The 15644-nt window shown below is 39.9% G+C and overlaps 1 protein-coding gene across 1 annotated transcript in view; it reads left to right on the forward strand.

Moving 5' to 3' along the window:
• The window catches only part of CACHD1 (cache domain containing 1), a 345168-nt gene that overhangs the window by 133305 nt on the left and 196219 nt on the right, over positions 1-15644 (forward strand). Inside the window, exon 2 of the mRNA XM_007959187.2 lies at positions 9440-9502. Within this exon, the coding sequence (XP_007957378.1) occupies positions 9440-9502 (63 nt within the window). The remainder of the gene's footprint in view (positions 1-9439; positions 9503-15644) is intronic.

Raw genomic sequence — 15644 nt, forward strand, 5'->3', positions numbered from 1 at the left:
GGGCAGGGCACCCAGGCTCCGTCTGAGCACACAGACTGTGTTGGAGCTCCTGTGGGCCCAGAAGGTAGGTTGGAGTGGGGGATGGCCGCACCTCCATTCACCAAGCGGGTGTGGGGTATAAGAATAACAAGAGCATAATAGAGAGAATAACAAGAATAATGTTGTACCTTTTCAGTGTTGCAGGTCCGGAGGGTTCTTGGGATTGTTGGAAAGCAGAATGTGTTCTTAAGCCCCAGGAATCTGCAAGAGCGCTGTCTCTTTAAATATCCAGAATAGTCAAGCTGCTTTTAGACCTTCAAAATGATGGCGCCCTCTGGACTGGCAGAAGTCAACAGCTCAGCCTGCCTTTCTCTTCACCTTCTCCATTTATTCCCCAGCTACCGGAGTAGTCCTCCATGCAGTCCTTGGGCTACGAGGGCTGATTTTTAGGTTAATTCTTAAGTCCTACCAGCATTCGGGAATCTCCAAGCTGTCTGTGCCATCAGGATTGCCCGGGATCGCTGCCAGACCGCAGCTCTTTATGTCTCCTTTTTTGGTATTTTCATTCAAATTCTTCTACTAGTGGGGTTTAGTCCACTTCTATATCCTTCCCTTCAAGGCTTAGGGGTCCAGGATTATTTTCTGTGTCTGTGTTAATTGTTTTCCCTTTTCTTTGTTGAAGAGGGTCTGTGCAGTCTTTCTGCCTAGTCCACCATCTTGCCCTATCATTAGTCTTTAAATAATGTTACGTAGTATTTCATTAGGAGCTGTGGTGGCATAGTGCATAAGGCATTTGACCACTAACCAGAAGGCTAGCAGTTCAAACTCACCAGCCACTCCTGGGAAGGAAGATTGGGCAGTCTACTTCTGTAGTAATATTGCCTCAGAAACCCCAGGAGGGGTCGCTATGAGTCGAATCCGACTTGATAGCAGGGAGTTTGAGGTTTTTTTAAGTATTTCATTATGTGCCTGTACCATAGTTTGTGGATCTGTTCCTCCGTTGATGGACATTTGGGTTGCTTCTTTTTGCTATTGTGAATAGTGTTGCATTGAACATGGATGTGTATATATGTTTGTGTCATGGCTCTTATTTCTCTAGGATATGTATCTAGTAGTGGAATTGCTGGGTCATACGGTATTTCTATTTCCAGCTTTTTAAGGAAGCTTTATACCATTTTTCATAGTGGTTGTACCATTTTTACAGCCCTATCAGCAGTATACGAGGGTTCCAGTCTCTTCATACGCTTGCCAACATTTGTTGTTTTCTGTTTTTTTGAACTTATACTATTTGTGCTGGGGGTGGGTGATCTCTCTCTGTTTTTTTTTTTTTTTTTTTAAAGAAAAACTTTTTATTCTGATTTGGGTGAGATTTTACAAAGCAGATTTGTTCTGCATTCAACAGTTCATGCGTGTTTTCTGATACTCGTTACATTTCTCAATGTTGTTTTGATTTGCATCTCTCTTATGGCCAGTGATCATGAGCATTTCTTCGTCTGTTTTGTTAACTGCCTGGGTGTCTTCTTCTGTAAAGTATCTGTTTATGTCCTTTGCCCATTTTTCCCCCTTGTGGATTGGGTGAAAGTTTCCAGAGCAAATTGATTTTCTATTCAACTGTTCATACACGTTTTGTTTCGTGACATTGATTGCAATCCCACAATGTAACAGCGCTCTTTCTGCATTCTCCCTATGTTACCTGAGCATCTTGCCTGTCTACCTATATATTTACCCATAGATTAATGTTTGTTATTATTAATAATGCAATATTGTGTATGTAATAATATTTACTTCTGTTGTCTGTGCCGCTTGTGCACCTCTCCTTTTCCTTAATGATACTGTGCTGATCACCTGATTTTGGTATATTGCCCTTCCCTTCACCCAAATTAATGTATGTCTCTTACCTAGCTAGCAATTTTTCCTTCCCTCCCCTCCTATCCCATCCCCAGTGACCAAAAAAGAAAATTTCCTTCTGTGTGTACACCTTTCCTTGACTTTTTATAATAGTGGACTCATACCATATCCTTGTGATTAACTTATTTCATGCAGCATAATGTCCTCCAAGTTCATCCACGTTTTGAGGTGTTTCACAGATTCTTCGTTATTCTCTAATGTTGCTTAGTATCCATTGTGTGTATGTATTATAGTTTGGTTTTCCATTCATCTGATGATGGGCACACTTAGGTGTTTCTATCGCTTTGCTGTTGTGAATAGTACCGTGATGAATGTGGGTGTGCATGGATCTATTTGTGTCCTGGTTCTCACTTTGTTAGGATATATACTTAGTAATAGGATTGCTGGATCAAATGGTATTTCTGTTTACAACTTTTTAAGGAAGAGTCATACCATTTTCCACAGTGGTTGTATGATTTTAGTCCCACTTAGCAGAGTGTGAGAGTTCCAATTTCTGTACATCCTCATCATACTTGTTTTGTTCTGTCTTGATGACCTTTGCTATATTGCTGGGGTGCAACGATAGGTCATTGTTTTGATTTGCATCTCTTTAATGGCTAATGATTGTGAGCATTTCTTCAAGTGTTTTTTAGCTGCCTGAATGGCTTCTTTGGTGAAGTGTCTGCTCATGTCCTCTGCTTATTTTTCAATTGGATTATTTTTTTTTTTTTAATTTTTTGTCATTAAAGTGTCATTTTAAAGTTAAGTTTTCTGTAAATTTTAGATATTAGCCCCTTGTGTAGTATGTTGTTGTGAAAAGTTTTTTCCCAGCCTGTGGGTTCTCTTTTTACTCTTTTGGTGAAATCTTTTGATGCATGAAAGTACCTAATTTTTAGGACAGCTCTTGTCTTATGGTGTTTGTATGTTTTTAGTTATGTTCAATAGTGTTATTTATGCCCTGAATTGGGACCCCTAGGTTTGTCCCTATTTTTTCTTTGATGGTCTTTATGGTTTTAGGTTTTATATTCAGGTGTTTGACCCAAATTGAGTTCATTTTTGTATATAGTGTGAGATATGGGTCTGTTTCATTTTCTTACAAATGGATATCCAGTTTTGCCAGCACTATTTATTAAAACAAAACAAAGCTACCTCTTCTGTGTTTAAGGAGTTTAGGCCTTTTTCAAAGACCAGCTGTCCATAGGTGGATGGATTTACTTCTGGGTTCTCAATTTTCTTGTCTGTTATCATAATAGAAGTAGATCACAACAGACCTTCTTCAATGTAGCTGCTGGGTGCATTCGATATTAGTAGAGTATAGCTCCTAAGAGCCTTAGAATCTAATCAACTATGGTGTTCACCAGAACACTGGGTATTGGGAATTATAGAATGGAAGTCTACATTTATAATCCTTTTTATGAAATACTGTGTACTTACTTTAGCGTTCAGAATCCTTATGCTCCTTGAACATAAAGCATCCCCAGTGATATCTGGAGCAGATCCTTATAATCAAATGCATTAATACTTCTGCAGCAAAATTAATGAATATCACACTAAATGGGTTTAATAAAGACTATAAATATGTATCAGTTCAAGTTAGGAATTACCGCCAAAGACATTATAGTTGCATAATGTTTTGGTGACAAAAGACAAAAACTTTTGATTTTCAGAGCTTTTAAAATTTTGGGATTACAGTAAGGGATTTTGATTTGCATTATATTTGGGTATGAAACCCTGTCGAGGGTCCCGCCCCTTAATATGTGTCAAGCAATAAAGTAGCAAGTTCCTAAGAAGCAATAGAGATAAGAGCACCAGATGTGGAGTTACAGTGCCTGGGTTCAAATCCCAACTTTGCCAAGTGACTTTGGGTAAGTCACTTAACCTCTCACTGTCTTAGTTTTTCATCTCCAAAGCCATGGTAAATTTGTATAATGATAAAATAATATATGCATGTGAGACACATGATTTTCCTTGAATTAGGCCCTCAGTAAATATGCTTTAGTGTCCTCCTCTATCTAATGTTGATAATAATGTTATCTATAGCAAAAGCTCTAGGGGGCTTGGGGAGGCAAAGCTAGGCCCCAAGCCCCTTAGAGCCAGGAAAGGGAGGGACCATGAGTGGCCAGGGACCACAGAGTGGTACGTTTCAGGTAGGTAAGAGGAGGGTGCAGAGGTTTCCAACAGCTAAGGGAGACAAACTTTCCTGTCATGTCAGTTTGTCATCCTGTGAGGATTGTACGTTGCTATGAGGCTTGAGGTTGTGCCACTGGTGTTTCAGATGGCAACAGAGTTTCACATGGTGCACAGGTTTCAACCAGCTTACAGACTAAGACAGACTAGGAAAAAGGAGGAGGCCATCCACTTCTCAAAAATTGGCCAGGGAGAACTTTATGAATAGCAGAGAAAGGTATCAGACATTACTGGGCAACTTTATGAATAGCTTGCAAACATTGTCCAACACAGTGCAGGAATAGCCTCTTGGGTTGGAAGGCACTCAAAATAAGACTGGGAAAGAGCTGCATCATTAGAGTAGAACCAACATTAATGATATGGATAAAGTAAGTCTTTCAGGACCTCCATGTGCTGACATGGCATGAGTCAAATTGAGGAGAAACAGCTGCGAACATCAGTTAATCACTGGAACATGGAATGTATGAAGTATGAATCTAGAAAAATTGGAAGTTGTCAAAAATGAAATGGAACACATAAAGATTGGTATCCTAGGCATTAGTGAGCTGAAATGGACCTGTTTTGGCCATTTAGAATCAGACAACCATATGATCTACTATGCTGGGAATGACAAATTGAAGAAGAATGGCATAGCATTGATCATCACAAAAGATGTTTCAAGATCTGTCCTGAAATACAGTGCTGTCAGTGATAGGATAATATCCATACAGCTACAAGGAAGACCAGTTAATACAACTATTATTCAAATTTATGCACCAACCACCAAAGCCAAAAATGAGGAAATTAAAGATTTTTTATCAACTTCTGCAGTGTGAAATTGACTGAATATGCAATCAAGATGTGTTGCTTATCACTGATGATTGGAATGCAAAAGTTGGAAACAAAGAAGAATCACTGGTAGTTGGAAAATTTGGCCTCAGTGACAGAAATAATGCTGACGGTTGCATGATAGAATTTTGAAAGACCAGCAACTTATTCATTGCAAATATATTTTTTCAACAATACAAACGGTGAATATACACGTGGACTTCGCCAGATGGAGTACACAAGAATCAGACTGACTACATCTGTGGAAAGAGGCGATGGAAAAGCTCAATATCTTCAACCAAAACCAGGCCAGAAGCTGATTGTGGAACAGACCATCTACTGCTCATATGCATGTTCAACTTGATGTTGAAGACAATTAAAACAAGTCCACAGAAACCAAAATACGATCTTGAATATATCCCTCCTGAATTTAGAGACCATTTAAAGAATAGATTTGATGCATTGAACACCAATGACTGAAAAACCAGAAGAATTGTGGGATGACATCAAGAACATCATTCATGAAGAAAGGAAGAGGTCAATAAAAATACAAGAAAGAAAGAAAAGACCAAAATGTATGTCAGAAGAGACTCTGAAATTTGACCTTGAGTGAAGAGTAGCTAAAGCAAATAGAAGAAATGGGAAGATAAAAGAGATGAACAGAAGATTTCAAAGAGCAGCTTGAGCAGACAAAGCCAATTACTATAATGAAATGTACAAAGACCTGGAGTTAGAAAACCAAAAGGGAAAAATACACTCAGCATTTCTCATGCTGGAAGAACTGAAGAAAAAATTTAAGCCTCGAGTTGCAATATTGAAAGAATCTATGGGCAAAATATTGAATGATACAGAAGGCATCAAAAGAAGATGGAAGGAATACACAGAGTCACTGTACCAAAAAGAACTGGTTGATGTTTATTCATTTCAGAAGGTGGCATATGTTCAAGAACCAGTGATACTGAGGGAAGAGGTTGAAGCTGCGCTGAGGGAATTGGCAAGGAACAAGGTTCCAGGAATTGACGGAATACCCATTGAGATGTTTCAACATACGGATGCCCTGCTGGAGGCACTCACTCAGTTATGCCAAGAGATTTGGAAGACAGCTACCTGGCCAACTGACTGGAAGAGATCCATATTTGTACCCATTTCAAAGAAAGGTGATCCCACAGAATGTGGAAATTATCGAACAATATCATTAATACTGCATGCAAGTAAAATCTTACTGAAGATAATTCAAATATGGTTGCAGAAGTATATTGGCAGAGAACTTCCAGAGGTGCAAGCTGGATTCAGAAGAGGACATGAAACGAGGGATATCATAGCTGATGTCTGATGGATCTTGGCTCAAAGCAAAGAGTACCATAAAGATGTTTATTTGTGTTTTATTGACTATGCAAAAGCATTTGATAGTGTGAATCATAACAAATTGTGGATAACATTGAGATGAATGGGAATTCCAGAACACTTAATTGTACTCATGAGGAACCTATACATAGACCAGGAGGCTTTTGTTCAAACAGAAAAAGGGAACACTGCGTGGTTTAAAATAAAAAATGCAATGCATCAAGGTTGTATCCTTTTACCATATTTATTCATTCTGAGGATGTCTCAGAACATCATCCATGAAGAAAGCAAGATATCATTAAAAATACAAGAAAGAAAGAAAAGACCAAAATGGATGTCAGGAGAGACTCTGAAACAACCTGCGATATGCCGATGACACAACTTTGCTTGCTGAAAGTGAGGATGACTTGAAGCACTTACTGATGAAGATTGAAGACTACAGTCTGCAGCTGCAGTATGGATTATATCTCAATTCCCATTCGTCTCAGTGTTATCCACAATTTGTTACATTATATCCACAATTTGTTATGGACTGTATGAAGAAGAACGTGGCATCAGAATTGGAGGAAGAATCATTAACAACCTGAAATACGCAGTATGACACAACTTCGCTTGCTGAAAGTGAGGATAACTTGAAGCACTTACTAATGAAGATTGAAGACTACAGTCTTCAATATGGATTATATCTCAATATAAAGAAAACAAAAGTCCTCACAATTGGACCTATAAGTAGCATTATAATAAATGGAGAAAAGATTGAAATTGTCAAAGACTTCACATTGCTTGGTTCTACAATCGACGCCAATAGAAGCAGCAGTCAGGACATCAGGCGATGTATGTTGTTGTTATTAGGTGCCGTCAAGTTGTTTCTGACTCATAGTGACCCCATGCACAACAGAATAAAACACTGCGCAATCCCATGCCAGCTCCATGATCCCTGCTATACTTGAGTCCATCATCACAGCCACTGTGTCAGTGCATCTCGTTGAAGGCCTCACCCTCTTTTGTCGACCCTCCACCCTACCAAGCATGACATCCTTCTCCAGGGAATGGTCCCTTCTGACAACATGACCAAAATAGGTGAGACGAAGTCTGGCCATTCTTGCTTCCAAGGAGCACTTCAGGTGCACTTCCTGGTCTGTTAGTTCTTTTAGCAGTCCATGGTGCTTTTAGCATTCTTCACCAGCACCACAACTCAAAAGCATCAACTCTTCTTTGGTCTTCCTTATTCATTGTCCAGCTGTCGCATGCATATGAGGCAATTGTAAATATCATGGCTTGTATCAGGTGCACCTTAGTCCTCAAGGAGACATCCTTGCTCCTCAGCACTTGAAACAGTTCCTTCGCGTTGACCTTCCCAGTGCTAAACGTCGTCTAATGTCCTGACTGTTGCTTCCATTGGCATTGATTGTAGAATCGATGTATGCACTAGGCAAATGGACTGCAAAGGACCTCTTTCAAGTGCTGAAGAGCAAAGATGTCTCCTTGAGGACTAAGGTGTGCCTGACACAAGCCATGGTATTTTCAATCACCTCATATGTATGCGAGAGCTGGACAATGAATAAGGAAGACCCAAGAAGAGTTGATACTTTTGAGCTGTGGTGTTGGCGAAGAATGCTGAAGAACTAACAGGTCTGTCCTGCAGGAAGTGCAGCCAAGAATGCTCCTTGGAGTTGAAGATGGCCAGACTTTATCTCACATACTTTGGTCATGTTGTCAGAAGGACCATTCCCTGGAGAAGGATGTCATGCTTGGTAAGGTGGAGGGTCAACAAAAGAGGATAAGGCCCTCAACGAGATGGATTGACATGGTGGCAGTGGCGATGAGCTCAAGTATAGCAAGAGTCATAGCTCAGGACTGGGTGGTGTTTCGTTCTGCTGTGCATAGGGTTGCTATGAGTCAGAGACGACTCAATGGCACTTAACAACAACAATAACATAGCAAAAGTGTTTTATGAGACTTAAGTAAGTGGATGCAATGTGCTTAAGAACAGTGCATACCTCATAGTAATCATTCAATAAATATTACTCAACATCATTATTAGAAATTTGCAATAAAGCTTTTTCTCTCAGCAAAGCCATTTTTAGGAAAGAAAAGGATAATAAATATCTGTTGAATGAATGAGTGAGTGACATATTGGAGAATGATGGGAAGCACCATGATAATTTTTAGTTATAATTTTCCAGACCAATTCTACCCTAGTTCTTCCCAAGTTTGCCCCAGCACCTTGATTAGATTCTACAGCCCTTGATGAACTTGGCACTAGTCATCTTCACCATAACCATGCAGGTGTGTTGTTGTCTGGGAAGCTATCCCAGATACTGACAAACCCTTGGCAATAGGATAGAAAGGAAAAAGGAAATTTTTGCTGACATCTCTAGATCTGACTCCCTGCTTATTTGGAGAGTTCCAGGGTATCTTTAAAACCTTAGTGTAAATGAGGAGGCTGCTGCTCTTTTTTGCCTCTCTCAGATACATATTTTGGATTTTTGTGCTTCAGTTCTCAGTGATTAGTCTGTAATGGTGGGATTTCATAAAGTCACAGGTCCACAGAGACATTTTAAATACAGGCAATGTTTGGAGGAGTGAGTACTGCAGAGACTAGTGGAAGAGCATGTGTGTTTGTGTGCCTTTGTTTAGGCTAATGTTTTGTCAGGGTTGCCATATTTTCTGGTGTGTAAGAACTGAATCTTCTCTCAAGGCCACACATATTTGGCAAGGCCTGTTATGTTACTCCCCTTGGGGATTTGTTCTTGGATAACGAGAGTGATAGATAATATTGGGTAGGTATTGACTGGACAGGGACATGAGAAACTATGGAAAGACTCTTTTTTAAAGAGCTTTATTACATTACAGATTTTAGTATCTGTAAACAATTACAGCCTTCAGGGAGCACAGGATTTAAATGAGAAACACAACTTTGTCAGATTATACCAGCTGGATAAAATGGCATGAGCTGCGGAAATCTATAATTAAATGTATTTTTGAAAATGAAAAAAATACAGTGTAACATCTGGTTTATTTCACTGTAGAAGTGGCTGGGTATTGCTTATGTAAGTGTGATTGACTTTGGCTGATATGTGGATTTCTCTGTGTAAAATTACCGTATCTTAATTAAATTTTTTCTATTTGATTCTATTTGTGTTGAAAACAAATTATTCATACACACCCCTCTAAAGAAAATGGCTGTCTTATTTAGAAAATCTAATGTTTGTTCATTTTCTTTTTGTTTCAGCGGATATTCAACTCCTTTGTATACACTGAGAAAATCTCAAATGGAGAAAGTGAAGTTCAGCAGGTAAGAGACTATTGAATCCTTAACATTCTGTGCCTTTTGTTTTGCTTTTAGAAGTGACTTCATCCTCTTTCAAGTGATCTACATTCTGGTTTCTTATTGTTCTGCCTATACAGTGTCATCTTAAAAATGCATCTGTACAAGTGCATCTTAAGTGTAATGGTGATGACCTCACACCATTTTGAGGTTCTCAGAAACAGTTGAAATTGTTGTTATTCATGTTATACTGTGGAAGCATTATTTAATTTTTTGTTGTCTTGAAGATCCTGAAACAATTTAGATTTCAAAATATGTTATTTCATCTGATAGAGAAGAAAGTGTTCCGGCCTTGGAAGCAGACAACTCTCAGGCTAAATATTGGTTTTCTAATTACTCTGTGATCCAAGATAAACAATTTAGGTTTCTGAATTCAGCTTATCAATCTTAAATAAGGGGAATGTAATATCTGCTCCACATGGTTGTGAGAATTAAATGAAATTATGTAAAATTAAGTAAGCATAAAATGAAAACATCTAGTCTCAAACTATTATACAGCTCCAGTAGTCAAAACAACCTTATCTTGGTACAACAGTAGACACATAGACCAGTGGAACAGAATTGAGAATCTAGAAATAGACCCATCCACCTCTAGAAAGCTGATTTTTGACAATGGGCTGAAACCCATTCAAAGGGGAAGAGATATTCTCTTTAACAAGTGGTGCTGGCAAAACTGGATATCCATTTGTCGAAAAATTAAACAAAATCCATACCTCACACCATACACAAAAATGAACTCAAGATGGATCAATGACCTAAATGCAAAGCCCCAAACTATAAAGTTCATTCAAGATAAAATAGGGGCAAAGTTAGGGACCTTAATTTATGGCATAAATAGATTGTTGAGCATAATCCAAAATGTACAAACAGCAGAAGAAAAACTAGATGACTGGGGCCTTCTGAAAATTAAATTCTTATGTTCATCAAAAGACTTTTCCAAAAGAGTGAAAAGAGAACTTGCAGTTTTGGGAAAAAAATATTTGGCAATGACATATCTGACGAGGAACTTATCTCTCAAATTTATAGAAAACTTCAGTACCTCAACATCAAAAAGACAAACAATCCAGTTCAAAAATGGGTAAAAGATCAGTGATGTTCCATTGATGACTTGGCCTCCCTCAGTGCTCACTCGGGGCATGGGCCTCTGAGGAAGATAACTATGTCAATAATGGTACAAATTGGGACCCTCTTGAGGGTAACAGAGGACACTAATGGGAAAGGATGGAAATACAGGGACTGTCCTGGGAACACTGAAGTATACAGCAACCTACATCTGAGTCTCTGCTGCACATTCTACCCAGCCCTTGGCCCACACCTTTGCTGTGGTCACTTTGCACCATCCCTTTAGCATACATCCAACAAGAAAATACAGAGGCTGGGAAAGCTGATAAAAGAAACCTCCTGCCTGGCCATGCCAATCTGCCCAATTAACTACGCTGAGCTTCACATTTTCCCTTAGAACCTACCTGTATTTAGTGTTTCCTCAATTTATAAAGATATTTCTAAAACTCCCTCTTCAAAATTTAACCTCAAGAAAAAAAAAAGGGGGGGGATGGGGACTAGGTTTGCTGGTCCGATAGAGCCTGGTGGAACCACTGAGATTATGACCCCTAACTGCCCTTCAAGTCTGGAATTGAACCCACACCTGTGGTTTCCAGCCAGGCAAAGGACAGGCATATGAGTTGAACATTTACCTCAAGTAGATACTCTCCTTGGAGAGAACAATCTTGGGAGAAAGAAGGCCTGCTTATGCACAGGGAGACAGCTCAGGGGGCAGGAGTGCATGGAGGGATGGACACAGGGAAGAGGTTACTGTGGGGAGGGAGTGGGAGAGGAGCTGTTGTATTGTGGTAAACTGTGGTCAATGTCATGAGACAAAGTGTGTGTGAACTGCTGTATGGAAAGTGAATTTGCTCTGTAAATCTTCACACAAATCACAATAAAATAAAATAAAATAAAAAATGGGTAAAAGATATGAACAGACACTTCACCAAAGAATATAATCAGGTAGCCAATGAATACATGAAGAAATGCTTGTGATCCTTAGCCATTAGAGAGCTGCAAAGCAACATAGTAATGAGATAGCATCCCACCCCAGCAATAATAGCAAAGTTCAGTAAGACAGAAAATAACAAATGCAGGTGAGGGTCTGGAGAGATTGGAACACTCATACATGGATGGTGGGACTGTAAAATGGTACAGGCACTGTGGAAAACGGTATGGCAATTTCTTAAAAAGATAGAAATAGAAATACCGATTGATCTAGCAATCCCACTACCAGGAATAGATCCTAAAGAGGTGAGATCCAAGGTATGAATAGATACATGCACACCCATGTTCATCACAGCACTAATTTCAATAGCAAAGAAATGGAAACAACTTATGTGGCCATCAAGAGATGAATGGATACCCAAATTATGGTACATACACACAATGGAATACTATGCAGCCTTAAAAGATTAATGAAGAATCAGTGAATCATCTCATACTGTGGATGAACTTTGGAGGACATTAAAAAAAAAAAAAAACCAAACTCACTGCTGTCAAGCCAATTCGACTCATAATGACCCCTCCTTGGATTTCCAAGGTGGTATCTCTACGGGAGCAGATTGTCTAATATTCCTTCTGAGGAGTGGCTGCTGGGTTTGAACTGCCAGCCTTCTGGTTTGCAGTCAGTTGCCTTAGGCACTACACTACCCCAGAACTCCCTGGAGGACATTATGCTGAGGTAAATAAGTCTATCACAGAAGGACAAATATTCCTGGAGTCTGTTTTTATAAAAAATCAAGGATGTCATGCTTGCTAAGGTGGAGGGTCGACAAAGGAGGGGAAGTCCCTCAACGAGGTGCACTGACATGGTGGCGGCGGCGATGGGCTCAAGCGTAGCAAGAGTCGTGGAGCTGGCTCAGGATCCGTTAGTGTTTCGTTCTGCTGTGCATAGGGTTGCTATGAGTTGGAAATGATTCAATGGCACTTAACAACAACAACATCGTCTGCCAAACCTATGTATGGTCATGGGTATCATCCCATTTGCCTATCCAAACCTGATCTTCTTGCCTATCTACCTATGTATTCACCCATCGACAAGTGTTAGCTATTATTGATAATACAGTCTTGTGTTTGCAGTAGTATTTACCGTTACTATCTATACCTCTCCATATCTTCCTTTTCTTTAGCAATATTATGCTAGTCATATGCTTCTGTTGTATTGCTTTTCCCTTCACCCATATCAACACCTATCTCTTAACTATCTATGTATCTTCCCTCCCCTGCCATGTCTGGTAGCTACTGCAAACACAAGACTGTATTATCAATCCACCTTACCAAGCATGACATCCTTCTCCAGGGAATGGTCCCTTCTGACAACATGACCAAAGTATGTGAGACGAAGTCTGGCCATTCTCGCCCTCAAGGAGCATTCTGACTGCACTTCCTCTAGGACAGACCTGTTAGTTCTTTTAGCAGTCCATGATACTTTCAGCATTCTTCACCAACACCACAGCTCAAAAGCATCAACTCTTCTTGGGTCTTCCTTATTCATTGTCCAGCTCTCACATGCATATGAGGCAACTGAAAATACCATGGCTGTGTCGGGCACACCTTAGTCCTCAAGGAGACATCTTTGCTCTTCAGCACTTGAAAGAGGTCCTTTTCAGCCAGTTTCCCCAGTGCTATATGTCATCTGATGTCCTGACTGCTGCTTCCATTGGTGTCAATTACAGAACCAAGCAATGTAAAGTCTTTTTCAATTTCAATCTTTTCTCCATTTATCGTAATGCTGCTTATAGGTCCAGTTGTGAGGATTTTTGTTTTCTTTATATTGAGATGTAATCCATACTGCAGACTGTATTCTTCAGTCTTCATCAGTAAGTTCTTCAAGTCATCCTCACTTTCAGCAAGCAAAGTTGTGTCATCAATGTATCACAGGTTGTTAATGATTTATATGTATTTATGTGTGCTATAAAAATGTCCATACTCACTGCTATTGAGTGGATTCAACTCACAGCAACCCCTCCTTGGGTTTCTGAAGTGGTATCTCTACAGAATAAGATTACCTAGTCTTCCTTCTGGGAGCTCTGGTATAGCATAGTGCCTAAGGCACTTGACTGCTAACCAGAAGGCTGGCGGTTCAAACCCACCAGCCACTCCTCGGAAGGAAGGTTGGGCAATCCTATTTCCGTAGTGATACTGCCTCGGAAACCCAAGGAGGGGTTGCTATGAGTCGGGGGTGACTCGATGGCACATAACAACAACAACAACAGTCTTCCTTCTGAGCAGTGGCTGGTGAGTTTGAATTGACAGCCTTCTGGTTAGCAGTCAAATGCCTAAGGTACTATGCCACCAGCTAATGGGACAGAGATAGGATAACTTCTAGCCACAACTAAGGGCTTTGAGGTCATAAGTCACTGGATCTTTGGGCTGGGGACCACAGTCATGGGGAACATCAAGCTTAGTTGGCACAACTTGGTACACAAAAATATTGATCTGCCTCTTACTTCACTGAGTAGCAACTGGGGTTCTAAAAGCTTGAGATTGGCCATCTAAGATGCAACTATTGGCTTATCCTCATCTAGAACAAAGAAGAGTGAAGAAAATTGAAGATGCATGGAAATAGTCCAAAGGACTAAAGGACAATGAGGATTTCAGCCTATATGGCCCTGAGACCAGAAGAACTAGATGGGGGCTAACAGCAATACTAACCACTCGGAAAAGAATCAAAATTGGAAATTCTGGAGAGAGTAGGAGAAAAAATGTGGGGCAGAATTTTAAAAAACACTGGTTTACTGGTGGGATTGAGATTGGTGAAACCCCCGAGACTATGGATGGCCCCATGTCACCCTTTGAGCCTAGAATTGAACTCACTCCTGTGACTTAACTCTTAGCCAAACAATAGACAGGCCTATGAGCTGAAACCACACCACGGAGATACATTCTTTAGAACAGTCATCCATGGGAGATCAGAGGGCAGCATTTTGCACAGGTAGAAAGTTAGGGAGGCAGGAGTGCATATGCAGGAAGGACACAGGGAGAGGATAACCACAGGGAGGAAGTGGGAGGAGAGCTATTACACTGCAGGGAATGTAATGCTTATCATCATAAAACAAAATGTATGTGTAAACGTAATGTAATACAAAATGTATATGTAAAATAGATTTGCTTTGTAAAATTTCACCCAAATCATGATAAGCTTTTTTTTTTCTCTTTTAAAGAAAGAATTCGTTTAGTGAAAGGTCCTGACATAGAAGCAACTCAGTGAACACTGATGTCTTTTTGACCTTTTACTTTCCTCTTGTTTTCTCCCCCTGCTACTTTCTTCCCATCTTCTTCCAGTGCTCTGTAGGGCCAAAAAATCTTAAACCAGATTCTATTTATTTTATTTATAGCTGGCTTCACATGGACTGCCTCCTAAATTAAAACATAGTGTTGGTAAACTTGGTCATAAATAATTGATCTGCCTGAAAAGAAGGGTGGTAAAGAGGATTCTGGGTTTTAATTTCAGCTAATCCACCAACTTCATTACAGTATGTGACCATCAACTGGTAATTTGAAGCTTGGTTTGAAATTTCAGTAAAAAAACACACCCAAGCTAAAAACCAGATGCTGTAGTAGAGTGCTTCCACAGAATAAAAAGATAACTATAGTAAAATATACAACAATTTAAACTCTGTGAGAAGCTGCCTGTTTTTATTCATGGAGAACAGCTTGATTTGATCTGAACTTCAGAAATGCTATAGAAGAAGAAAAAGTTTTGGAAGCAACATTATAAAGAAGTTGTTTATTGGATTATTGTGTGCAGTGTAGTAAATTACTTTGTGTGGCTTTTCTACCCATACGTCTTTGTAAACTCCAAGGTGGGATTTGCTATGAGCAACTGAGGAGCTCCTGATTCTGAAGGTGTCCACCTGGAGTATTTCTGTTGGGAGTGTCACAAAACAGTGTTCTGGGAGGTGCCCACTCTCTCTCAGGTGCTTAGAGTTCTGATGCTATAATTGGCTAGTTTGACCACCCTGCCGGGCTCAAAAGGGAGGCCTCCTAGAGGCAGAACTCTCTCTGACTGCTGGTTGAGGAAGACATGCTGCTGAAAGAGACACGGGCTCCTGAGACACGT

Source organism: Orycteropus afer, unplaced genomic scaffold (assembly GCF_000298275.1).
Source record: "Orycteropus afer afer isolate SDZICR_OR568_19922 unplaced genomic scaffold, OryAfe1.0 scaffold00016, whole genome shotgun sequence".
Lineage (NCBI taxonomy): Eukaryota > Metazoa > Chordata > Mammalia > Tubulidentata > Orycteropodidae > Orycteropus > Orycteropus afer.